The 11612-nt window shown below is 51.4% G+C and overlaps 1 protein-coding gene across 1 annotated transcript in view; it reads right to left on the bottom strand.

Annotated features, from left to right (window-relative positions):
* Positions 1-42: 42 nt before the first annotated feature.
* Positions 43-11612, bottom strand: part of IQANK1 (IQ motif and ankyrin repeat containing 1) — a 30665-nt gene continuing 19095 nt past the window's right edge. Inside the window, 11 exon segments of the mRNA XM_055091317.1 lie at positions 43-310; positions 312-462; positions 528-662; positions 743-833; positions 925-1033; positions 1566-1697; positions 10777-10902; positions 10974-11043; positions 11045-11089; positions 11091-11122; positions 11182-11346. Coding sequence (XP_054947292.1) covers positions 80-310; positions 312-462; positions 528-662; positions 743-833; positions 925-1033; positions 1566-1697; positions 10777-10902; positions 10974-11043; positions 11045-11089; positions 11091-11122; positions 11182-11346 — 1287 coding nt within the window. The 3' untranslated portion in view covers positions 43-79.

Raw genomic sequence — 11612 nt, 5'->3', positions numbered from 1 at the left:
GGCCGGTGCGGGGACCACGACCTCCCACGTCGCCCCGACTGTGCACTGCTCCGCAGCGGGAGGAACCGATTGGGCCCGCCTACTCCGCCCCCAGGGGCCCGCCGGCCGGGGTCCCCCAGCTGGGGCTCCCGGCCGGCCCCCTCCCCTGCACGGCACGCCCAGAGCCCTGATGCGGAGGCGTGCACGTTAGCGGACCCGGCGCCCTGGGGCGCAGCGGCCAGCGAACCTTGGTGACTTCGAAGAGGTGGAAGCGCCCCAGGCGCGCCTCCTGGCGCTGGCTGGGGCTGTACTCGGGCCCGTCGGTCGGCCAGCCGCAGCAGCGACAGGTACCTCTCCGGCTCCAGCAGCCCGCGGCCCAGCAGCTCCTGCGCCAGGCCCGGCTGCACCGCCTCCAGCTGCTGCTGCTGCACCGCCGGGAACAGGTCCACTTCACGCAGGTCGGACACCCGCGGCTTCCCGAACCTGCGGGGAGGGCGGGGGGGGGGGGGCGGGGAGGGCCGGGGCCTCCCGCCTTCCGCCAGCCTCACCCGAGCGCCCCCAGCAGCGCCAGCCTGATCCTCTCCGGCCTCAGGTGGTCTGGGTTCACGGCGTCCACATAGTTGGTGTCCTGGTAGCGCAGGAAGGTGGCCGCCTGGCCCGAAGGGTCGATGACAAGAGGCCACCTGGGTGTGGCTGCCAGGTCACTGCCGTCCGCCCGAAGCCTCGGCTCATCCTTCGCTCCTCGCCGGCCGGGACCAATGACCTGCCGTCAGCGCGGATGCGATCACCCACGTCCTTCAACAGCACGTCGTGGAGCTCGGTGACCTGACCCTTCAGCCCGGGTGCCTCCTCCCCTGTGGGGATGTAAGTGGGGGACCAACCGGCGGGCTCGGCGCCCGATCCCCTCCCCGGGCCCCTCTGGCCCCCAGCCCGAGCCCCGCCCACCCTCCTGGGCCCGCCCCCCGCACTCCAGCCTGGCCAGGGCCAGCGTCTCCTCCGCCTTTTGGGCCTCCTACCGGAGCCTGTCCACTTGGGCCTCCGCGTCCTTGACGGCCTGGAGGAGGGGCCCTACGCTCCGCTCAGGGCAAGGCCGGACCCCCACCCCCGCGCTGCCGGGCGCAGCCAGGACCCATAAGGAAGGGGCTGGGAGGGGGGCCGCCCTGCCCCCGCCACGCAGCTGCTGGAAGGTGACACCCCGGGTTTGGGAGCCCCGGGAGTGGAGTAGCCAACCTGCCGAGTGAGCTCAGCCATGCCCGCGCCCCTCAGTTAACCCTTGTTGAGCTCGGGGTTGAGCTTGCGGTAGGCCTGCTGCCGGTTGGGGGCGGGGTGGGGGGGAGGGGGCGGGGCGGGGACGGCTGAAGCCCTCCGGACCAGGTTGGGGGCTCGCGGGGCGCCTCTCAGCACCCAGCTCTCCCTCCTCCCACCGGCTCCTTCCGGGGGGGCTGGCTGCACACCTGTTGGCGACACTTGCTGCTCCTTGGGCAGCTGTTGCACTTTGAGGTTCATGCTGGGGTGGGGGGAGGCGGGTCAGAGGAGCTCCTGGCCGCCTCCCCCCACCCCCACCCGTCTCTTCAGCACCACTTGGCCTCCGCCTCCCTGTGCTGCTTGGTTTCCTGGCCCCGGCGCTAACGCTGGGCCTCCATGTTCTGGAGCATGGCATCTGTGAGGCTCAGGTCCCAGGACTGCAGCATGCTGACCACCGCGTCCAGCGAGGCCACCTAGCGACAGAGGACAGTGGTCAAAAGCTCAGGGTGCGTTCTGTGTTCTGCCTGACCTAGGGAGGAGATGCTGTTACACTCCCACTTCAGAGAAAAGGACACCGACTCACAGAAATGTGGCCCGCACAGCTGGCCAGGGATGAGCCCCGAAGCTCTGACCATCATGGTGCCGCGCCCCCCAAAGCCAAGCCCCCGAGGTCCTTGCAGTCCCCCTGCCAAGACCGCACAGGCCTCCACCTTCCTCCCCTGCCCTCCTCCCTCCACACCCCTGCCACCGGCCCCCCGGGCTCCCTGCTTGTGTCCACTGCATGCGGGTCCCTGGCTGCAGTTCCCTGCCTTCGCGGTCTCCCTACAGACCTCAGTCTGCAGGACGCAGCCCTTGGGGCCACACATCCCAAATCTCACCACTCCTGTTCCTCTGAAGTCCCCCCCGCCACCCACCCCCCCACCCCGGAGTGATAAAGGGGCCACAGAAAGCAGGGTTCTCAGAAGGGAGGGATAGGTTTCTCCAGTATTTTATTTCTTGACTCAGGAGGTTAATCCAGGAGTATTTCCCTTATCATTTAATCGAGCCACACAACTTTGATTTGTACAATGTTCAGTATGTGGTTTGTATTTTAGAAAGGAAAGTTCAAAGATGTGTAAAATCAAGGATGAGAGAGGAATGGATGGATGGAGCAGATAGATGAATGGAAGAGTGAACATAGGAATGGGTCCATGAATTATTAACTTAAGGAACTGTGAATACCTACTTAAAAGAATAACAGCTACCATTTATTGAGCACTGTGTGCCAGGAATTGTGCTAAAGAATTCCATTCATTGTCTCATCCATCTTCAAAATATAGGAACTGTTATTAGCCCCATTTATGAATATATGGAAGCTGATATTCAAATAAGTTTAAAAACTTGCCAAAGGTTAGTTTGCAAGTAGAAGAAATGGAAAACTAAATGAGTGAACAGATAAAATAATAATGTAATGGGTGAATTTATGAATGAGTTAATGAATGGACAAATAATGGGTAGATGAATAAGTTAATGAATGAATTAAATGATAAAAGATGACGGGTTCTTGGATTAATTGAATGGATGAAATATGAATTGATACATGAAAAATTAATAGATGAAGAGATTTAATGGATGAATAACTTAGATAAGTAGATGGTTGGTTGAGCAAATGGATAGATGAATTGATGGGTGAGTTCAATCATTCAACACAACTTCTGAGTGCCTTTCACATGACAACCAAAATGTACGACACTGGAGAATACAACTGTGGAGTGAACTAACATAGTCCCTGCTTTCTCGAAATTTTCTCTCAAGTAAACAGCATGAATGTGTGTATGAATGCACGGATGAAGAGATGTGTGAATTAACAGTAGTTAAATAAATGAATACATGAGGATGACTTAAGATGGTAGTAAGGCTAAAGTGGATACAGTAATGAGGGGATAGGCTGGCAAGTTTATCAATAAATGATCATAAGTTAATGAGAAAATGTGTGAATTGATGAAACAGTAAGTCAAGTACTAGGAAAAAAGATGGTATTCAATGGATAAACTTATGAAAACAATGATAGATGGGTAGATGAACGATAATGATTGATAGTTATTTAATTCTTCTACATCATTACGGATTTTTCTACTTGTTTCACCAATTATTGAGATAGGGATGTTGAAATCTGCTACTATAATTGTGGAGTTAGTTCTCCTTGTAGTTCTGTCAGTTTCTGCTTCATGTATTTGGAAGCTCTGTTAGTAGCTGCAGAAACATTTAGGATTCTTACGTCCTCTTGATTAAATGATCCCTTTGTCCTTATGAAATGATTCTTTTATTCTCAGTAATATTCTTTGTTCTGAAGTCTACTTTTTCAGATGTTAATATAGTCATTTCAGCTTCCTTATATTTAGTGTTATACTGGCATGTTTGTTCTATCCTTTTAATTTTCACCTATCTGTATCTATTTTATTTTATTTTATTTTACTTTTTGGCCACACTGCACAGCACGTGGGATGGGATCTTAGTTCTCCGACCAGGGATTGAACCCATGCCCCCTGCAGTGGAAGCGCGGAGTCTTAACCGCTGGACCGCCAGGGAAGTCCCATATTTTAAGTTTGTTTCTTATAGGCAGAATATAGTTGGATTTTTTAAAAATTTATCTTTATTTCTTTTGGCTGCGTCGGGTCTTAGTTGCAGCATGCAGGATCTTTCATTGAGGCATGTGGGATCTTTTTCGTTGTGGTGCGTGGGCTCTTTGCTGCAGCACTCGGGCTTCCCTCTAGTTGTGGCCTGCAGGTTTCTCTCTAGTTGTGGCACGGCGGCTCCAAGGTGCATGGGCTCTGTAGTTTGCGGCACTGCGGGCTCTCTTGTTGACACGCGCGGGCCTAGTTGCCCTGCGGCCTGTGGGATCTTAGTTCCCCAACCAGGGATGGAACCTGTGTCCCCTGCGTTGGAAGGTGGATTCTTTACCACTGGACCACCGAGGAAGGTCCCTATAGTTGGATTTTTAAAATCCGAATGACAATCTCTGCCTTTTAATTGGGGTCTGTAGACCATCTACGTTTAATGAGATTATTGATATAGTTGAGTTAAAAATTACCCTTTGCTATTGTGTTCTACTGGTTCCATCTGTTCTTTTTATTCTTTTTTCTTTTTAAAAAATATTTATTTATTTATTTATTTGGCTGTGCTGGGTCTTAGTTGCAGCACATGGGATCTTCGTTGCCACGTCCGGGATGTCTGTTGTGGCATGCAGGATCTTTAGTTGCAGCATGTGGGATCTTTAGTTGTAGCATGCAGGATCTTTAGTTGTGGCATGTGGGATCTTTTAGCTGTGGCATGCAGGATCTAGTTCCCTGACCACGGATCAAACTGGGGCCCCCTGCACTGGGAGCGTGGAATCTTAACCACTGGACCACCAGGGAAGTCCCTGTTCTTTATTTTCCTTTTCTTCTTTTTTTGCCTCCTTTCTGATTGCATATTTTTTAGAATTCCATTGTATCTCCTTTATTATCTTATTAACTATAACTGTTGATACCTAGTTCTTACTTTAGGGTTTACAGCATATATACACCTATAACTTATTACAATCTACTTTCAGATGATATTGTACCACTTCACATATAGTATAAGAACCTTCCACAGTATATTTCCATTTCCCCCTGCCAACCTTTATAATATTTTTGTCACACATTTGAGCCAAACAACTATAATTTGTGCAGCTCTCAGTATGTGTATCTACATGTGCTATAAAATCCCATGACATATTGCCATTATTTTTGTTTCTTCAATTACCTTTTCAATAAATTTAAGTAATAAGGCCGTATCTCATATATTTACCTGGGTAGTTACCCTTTCTAGTGGTCCTCACGTCTTTGAGTGGATCAATATTCACATCTGGCATCCCTTTCCTTCTATTGGTCGGGCTTCCATTAACATTTCTTATAATGCAAGTCTGCTGGCGATTGATTCTTTCAGCTTTTGTATGTCTGGAAAGGTATGTCTGTATTTTGCCTTCAGTTATGAAAGATATATGCACTGGGTATAGAACTCAAGGTTGACAAGATCTTTTTCCCCCTTCAGTACCATTAAGATGCTCTCCACTGTCTCCTCACTTGCATTGTTTCCAACAGGAAATCTGCCATAATCCTTATCTTTGTTCTTCTGTCTGTAACGTCTTTTTTTTCCTCTGGCTGCTCTTAAGATTTTCTCTTTATCACTGGCTTTGAGAAATTTTATCAAATTGTGCCTTAGCCTGATTTTTCTTCCTGCTTCTTGTTGAAACGTGGTGTTTGTTGAGATTCTGGGAATGTGGTTTATACTTTTCATCAAATTTGGAAACCTTAAGGTTATTATTTCTTCAAATATATATATTTTTCTGTTTCATTTTTTTAAAAAAATAAATTTATTTATTTATTTATTTTCGGCTGCATTGGGTCTTCATTGCGGTGCACGGGCTTCTCATTGCGGTGGCTTCTCTTGCTGCAGAGCACGGGCTCTAGGCGCACAGGCTTCAGTAGTTGTGGCGCACGGGCTCAGTAGTTGTGGTTCACAGGCTCTAGAGCGCAGGCTCAGTAGTTGTGGTGCATAGGCTTGGTTGTCCGCGGCATGTGGGATCTTCCTGGACCAGAGCTCGAACCTGTGTCCCCTGCATTGGCAGGCAGATTCTTAACCACAGCACCACCAGGGAAGTCCGTCCTTTCTTCTCTCCTTTGGAGACTCCAATTACATATATATATGTGGCCTCTTGAAATTGTCCCACAGCTCGTTGATCCTCTTTTCGTTTGGAGGAATTCCTTTTTCTCTGTGTGGTTTTATTTGGAGTAGTTTCTATTGTTAAGCCTTCAAATTCACTAATCTTTACCTCTGTTCTGTCTAATCTGACATTAATCCCATCCATAGTTTTTTGTTTGTTTTTCATCTCAGACACTGTCATTTTTACCTCTAGAATTTAGTTTTTTATAACTTCCATGTCTCTATTCAATTTTTCAAGCATCTGGAATACAGTTATAATAGCTGTTTAAATGCCTTTTATGCTAATTCTAATATCCACATCAGTTCTGGGTTTGTCTTGATTAGTTGAGTGTCTCATTATGGTCATATTTGTATGCATCTTTGTATGTCTGGTAATATTTAATTGGATGCCAGACAATGTACATTTTGCCTTGTTAGGAGCTGTATATTTTGTATCTCTGTATGTATTCTTGAATTTTGTTTTGGGATACAGTTAAATTACTTGGAAAGTTTTATCCTTTGGGTCTTGCTTTAAGACTGGTGAGGCTGTACCAGAGCGGCATTTACTCTAGGACTAATTATTCCTCTGAGGCAAGATCCTTCTAAGTGCACTACCCAGTGCCACATGGATTGTGAGGTTTCCTGCTTGGGCTGGTGGGAAAAGGCTAGGCACTGCTTCCTTCCCCCCGACAGATGGCTCTGTCCCCAACCTTGAGACATTCCGTCACACACATGAGCCATCGAGTACTCACCTGAATCCCCACAGGGGTCCCTACACACCTCTGGAATGCTCTTTATCTTTTTTTAAAAAATTTTATTGGAGGGCTTCCCTGGTGGCGCAGTGGTTGAGAATCCGCCTGCCGATGCAGGGGACACGGGTTCTGTGCCCCGGTCCGGGAAGATCCCACATGCTGCGGAGCGGCTGGGCCCGTGAGCCACGCCCGCTGAGCCTGCGCATTCGGAGCCCGTGCTCCGCAACGGGAGAGGCCACAACAGCGAGAGGCCCGCGTACCGCAAAAAAAAAAAAAAAAATTAAAAAAAAAAATTTTATTGGAGTATAGTTGATTTACAATGTTGTGTTAGTTTCAGGTGTATAGCAAAGTACATCAGTTATACATACACATATAACCACTCTTTTCTAGATTCTTTTTCCAAATAGTCCATTACAGAGTATTGAGTAGAGTTCCCTGTGCTATACAGCAGGTCCTTATTAGTTATCTATTTTATATATAGTAGTGTGTATATGTCCATCCCAATCTCCCACTTTATCCCTCCCCCCATTTCCCCGCTGGTAACCATAAGTTTGTTGTATACATCTGTGACTCTATTTCTGTTTTGTAAATAAGTTCATTTGTACTATTTTTTTAGATTCCACATGTAAGCGGTATCATATATTTGTCTTTCTCTGTCTGACTTACTTCACTCAGTATGACAATCTCTAGGTCCATCCATGTTGCTGCAAATGGCATTATTTCTGAAACGCTGTTTCCCTTTGCAGCTCTCTTCTCTCTGGCACTTGCAGTCTGACTGGCTTGGAATCCCTGGACTCTGAACCCTGTCTCCTTAACTCAGGGCATTGACCAGGCTCCGCCTGGATTCCCCCTTCCTGCACCACAGCCTGGACGTGCTCTCAAGGTGGTTAGCTGGGCAAAGGGCTCATGTAGTTTATTTCCAGCCTCTTGGGGATCACTGATTATTCCCTGATGCCCAGTGTCTTGAAAACCATTGTTTCATATATTCTCTCTGGGTTTCGTTGTCGTATTTCCGGTGGAAGGATAAATCGGGTTGCATTTACTCCATCCTAGAAGCAGAAATCTCTGTTCATTTTTTTTCAACCTTCTTTCTGTGTTTCATTTTGGGTAATTTCTATTTCCATGTCTTCTAATTAACTAATTTTTCTTTCAATGTCTAATCAGCCATTAATCACATCCAGTGTGTTTTTCACCTCCAACATTGCAGTTTTCAGAAGTTTAGGAGTATGTACATAAAAATAGAGACAGATGGACGTAGAGGTGTGCTGTGTGAGATACAGCTGTAAGTTTTAATGCCCTTGTCCACTTATTCTGTGATCTGTGTCATTTCTGAGTCAGTTTTGATTGATTTTGCTCTTCACTATGGGTTATATTTTCCTGTTTCCTTGCATGACTGGTAATTTTATTAAACTTTTATTTGCAATTACAGATTTACAGGAATTTGCATGTACCCTTAACAAGTTTTCCCCAGTGATGGCATCTTATACAACTATAGTGCAATATACAAAGCAGGATATGGACATAGTACAATCCACAGACCCCACTTACTTTGTTTCAACAATTTTACATGTATCCCTTTGTATGTCTACAGTTACATGCAGTTTAATCATACGTGTAGATTTGTGTACCCGCCACCACAGTCAAGATGCGACCTGTCCCATCACCACAACGCTCCTCTGTGTCACCACTTCTAGTCACATCACCTCTCTCCCCTTTCCTTCCCTGCCCCTATTCCCACCCCACAAAGCACTGATCTGGCCTCTGTCTCCATAATTTCGTCATTTTGAAAATGTTATGTGAATGGAGTCAGACAGTATGTAACCCTGTGAGATGCACTCTTTTTTCACCTGGCAAAAGGCCCTTGAGACCCGTCCAGGTGTTGCTGTATCACTAGTTCCTTCCTTCTCACAGCTGAGGAGTGTTCTGAGGTGTGGACTGGCCTGAGTTGGCTTAACCTTTCACCTACTGAAGAACATCTAGGTTGCTTCCAGTTTGGGGCTGTTACAAGTAAAGCTGCTGTGAACACACGTGTGCACACTTTTATGTGGACACAGTCCTCATTTTACTGGAACAGAATGCCTAGCAGTGTGTGCTGACTCCCATGGGAAAGCTATGTTCAGTTTCTTAAGACACAGCCCCACTGTGTTCCAGGGCAGCTGCACCTCTTTACGTTCCCACGAGCACTGGGTGAGATCTGGCTTCTCTGCACCCTGTGCCATCCTCACTGGTTTCCATTTCAGCATTTCTACCAGGTGTGATGGTGTTGAACAGCTTGTGTTTATTGGCATCATTATATCCTCTTCAGTGAAATTTCTCTCCATGCCCTTTGCTCACTTTATAACTGAATCGTATCACTTACCATTGAGTTTTGAGAGTTGTTTGTATATCATAAATATGGGTCCTCTGTCAGATATGTGGTCTGCAAGGATTTTCTCCCTCTCTGTGGCTTGTCTTTTCATCCTGTTAACAGGGGCTTCAGCAGAGCAAAAGTTTTACATTTTTAGGAAGTTCAATTTGTTGGGCTTTTTTTTTTTTCTTCTTTTATCGATTGATTGTGCTTTTTGTCTAAGAACCCTTTGCCAAGCCGTAGGTCCCAAAGATTTTCTCCTGTGTTCTTCTAAAGGTTTTACAGTTTACATTTTGCATTTAAATCCTAATCCATTTTGAGTTCGTTTTTTATAGGGTGTGAGGTTTAGGTGAAGGTTCGTTCCTTCGCCTGTGGACGTCCAATGGCTCCAGCACCAGACTGTCCCTCCTGCAGCCAGTGGCCTCCCGCCCCCCCCCCCCCACCAGTGTGCCGCTCCCGTTCCTTCGCCTGTGGACGCCCAATGGCTCCGGCACCAGACTGTCCCCCCTGCAGCCAGTGGCCCCCCGCCCCCCCCCCCCCACCAGTGTGCCGCTCCTCTCAGTGCCCCCTGCCTCCCCCCCTCAGGCACCGGCGGGCTGGACATCCTCCTCGGCACCCCTCAGAAGTCCGCCTGCATGCTTCTCCAGCCTTCATGCTCCGTGCCCACCGCCCGGGCCTGCCGCAACACGACCCGCGCAGAGGTGGGCCTCCCTGTGCCCCCTCCTTGCTCCAGCCCCTCTGAGGCCATGGCCAGGCCCTTTGGTCCTCCTAGCCTCACATTCTGCTCCTTTGAGGAGGAAGCAGGAGGAGTTTGAAGCCAAAGGCTCTGCTGGTCTTTTAAAGCTTGCCCTGTTGCTTATTAAAGAGGAGAAGCCAAGAAGAGCAGAGGGGATGCCTTCCAGGACAAGGGGGAGCCTGGAGCAGCACCCTGAGGAGGCGCCCAGGACACGGGGTCCCCAGGTGGCAAAGGCCCTGGCACCCCACGGGTGGAAGCAGGGGCTCAGCAGCAGACCTGGGCCAGTCCCGCATTTTCCAGCCAACACCTCAGCTCTACAGGCTGGGGTGGAAGGACACACGGCAGAGATGGGCGAAGGCCTGAGATTCCAGTCAGACTCGTTTGAAGAAATTAAGACCGTGGCATTATGTGATCCAGCTTCACGGCTGCTCCCACAGGCCCTGGGTCAGCCTCATCTGACCTGGCCTCCTGGGCCGGGGAGAAGTCCAAGCGCCCGTGTCCCCAGCCTGGCCCAGGGCCTGGGAAAAGGCCCCTTGACATCGTTCCTGGGCGCCACGGAGGAGCTGCCAGGCTGAGCTGCCTTGGGCAGGGTCATGGCTCCGAGCCCTAGGGCTCAATTTTCTCAGAGACGTGGAAATTCTGAATGAGGGGCCAGGTGGGCGGGCCTAGTGCTGCCCTCAACGCCCCAGAGCTCCCGCACTGGCTTCCGAGGAGCCAGTCTGTTTCTCCACCTCCCATGGTAACACTGCTTCCAAGGTGGGCCGAGGGTCCAGGGACGTGAGTAGAACCCCGGCCACAGGAGGCCCCCAGAAACCGGGAGCTGTGGTCTTGATAGCGTGTGCCCGGTAAGGCTCACAGCGAGGACTTCGGGAGAGGAAGGGCCTGCAAAGGCCTTGCAGGTGGTTCTGGGTCCTGGAACGTTCGGGACCAGCCGGGGCGGGGCCCCCAGGCTCCTGACAGCTTTGGGGGTGGGGGAGCAAGCGCCCTGGGGGCTTCTGCCCACGCCCGCGCACCTGCTCGGGGGTGCTTCCGTCGTCCGCATACACCCGGGGGTCACCTCCGAGCTTCAGAAGCAACTCCACGGCTTCCAGGTGTCCCCCAAAGGCCGCTCGGTACAGCGGCGTCCGGCCGAAGGCGCCCTGCTGGACGCGCTCACTGAGCACGGCCCGCCCGGGCGAGGCGCGGCCCCCAGTCCTCGCCTGGCGCCCACCTTGCTGTTGCGACTGGCGCCCTGCTTGGCTAGCAGCTGGATGGCCAGGGACTGCCCGCCCGCCGCCGCTGTCCTCGAAGTCCACCAGGGCCAGGCACCGCCCGCGCCGCGTCGCAGCCCACGCCCTCGCGGTTCAGCAGCGCGTCCACCTGCGCCGGGCGGCGGTCAGCGGCGCCGCGAGCTCAGGGCCCGCCGCCCCGCCGCCCACTTCCCGCAGGACCAACCGGATCTCGCCCAGGTTCCCGTCGAAGGCCGCCTCCAGCAGGCGCGCCCCGCGCTGCCGCTCCTCCTGCCGCCGCCGCTCGGCCGCCGCCGCTTCTTCCTACTGCCGCCGGGCCGCCTCCTGCTCCCGCCGCAACAGGGCCACGAAGGCCTGCGGGCAGCCCAGTGCGGTCACCGCCCCAACCCTGGGCCCCCAGCCCTGGGTCCGCGCCCCGGAGCCCTGCAGTTCCCGGCCCCGAGCCCTCCTTCCCCGCCCCCAGCCCTGCGTCCCCACGCCCTAACCCTGCGTCCCCGCCCCAAAACCTGCAGTTTCCGCCCCCAAACCTGCAGTTCCCGCCCCCGAGCCCTTCAGTTCCCGCCCCCAGCCCTGCGTCCCCGCCCCCAGCCCTGCGTCCCCGCCCCCAGCCCTGCGTCCCC

The sequence above is a fragment of the Physeter macrocephalus genome, chromosome 15 (genome assembly GCF_002837175.3).
Source record: "Physeter macrocephalus isolate SW-GA chromosome 15, ASM283717v5, whole genome shotgun sequence".
In the NCBI taxonomy this organism is placed as follows: Eukaryota; Metazoa; Chordata; class Mammalia; order Artiodactyla; family Physeteridae; genus Physeter; species Physeter macrocephalus.
This window is presented reverse-complemented; position numbering and strand designations above follow the sequence as displayed.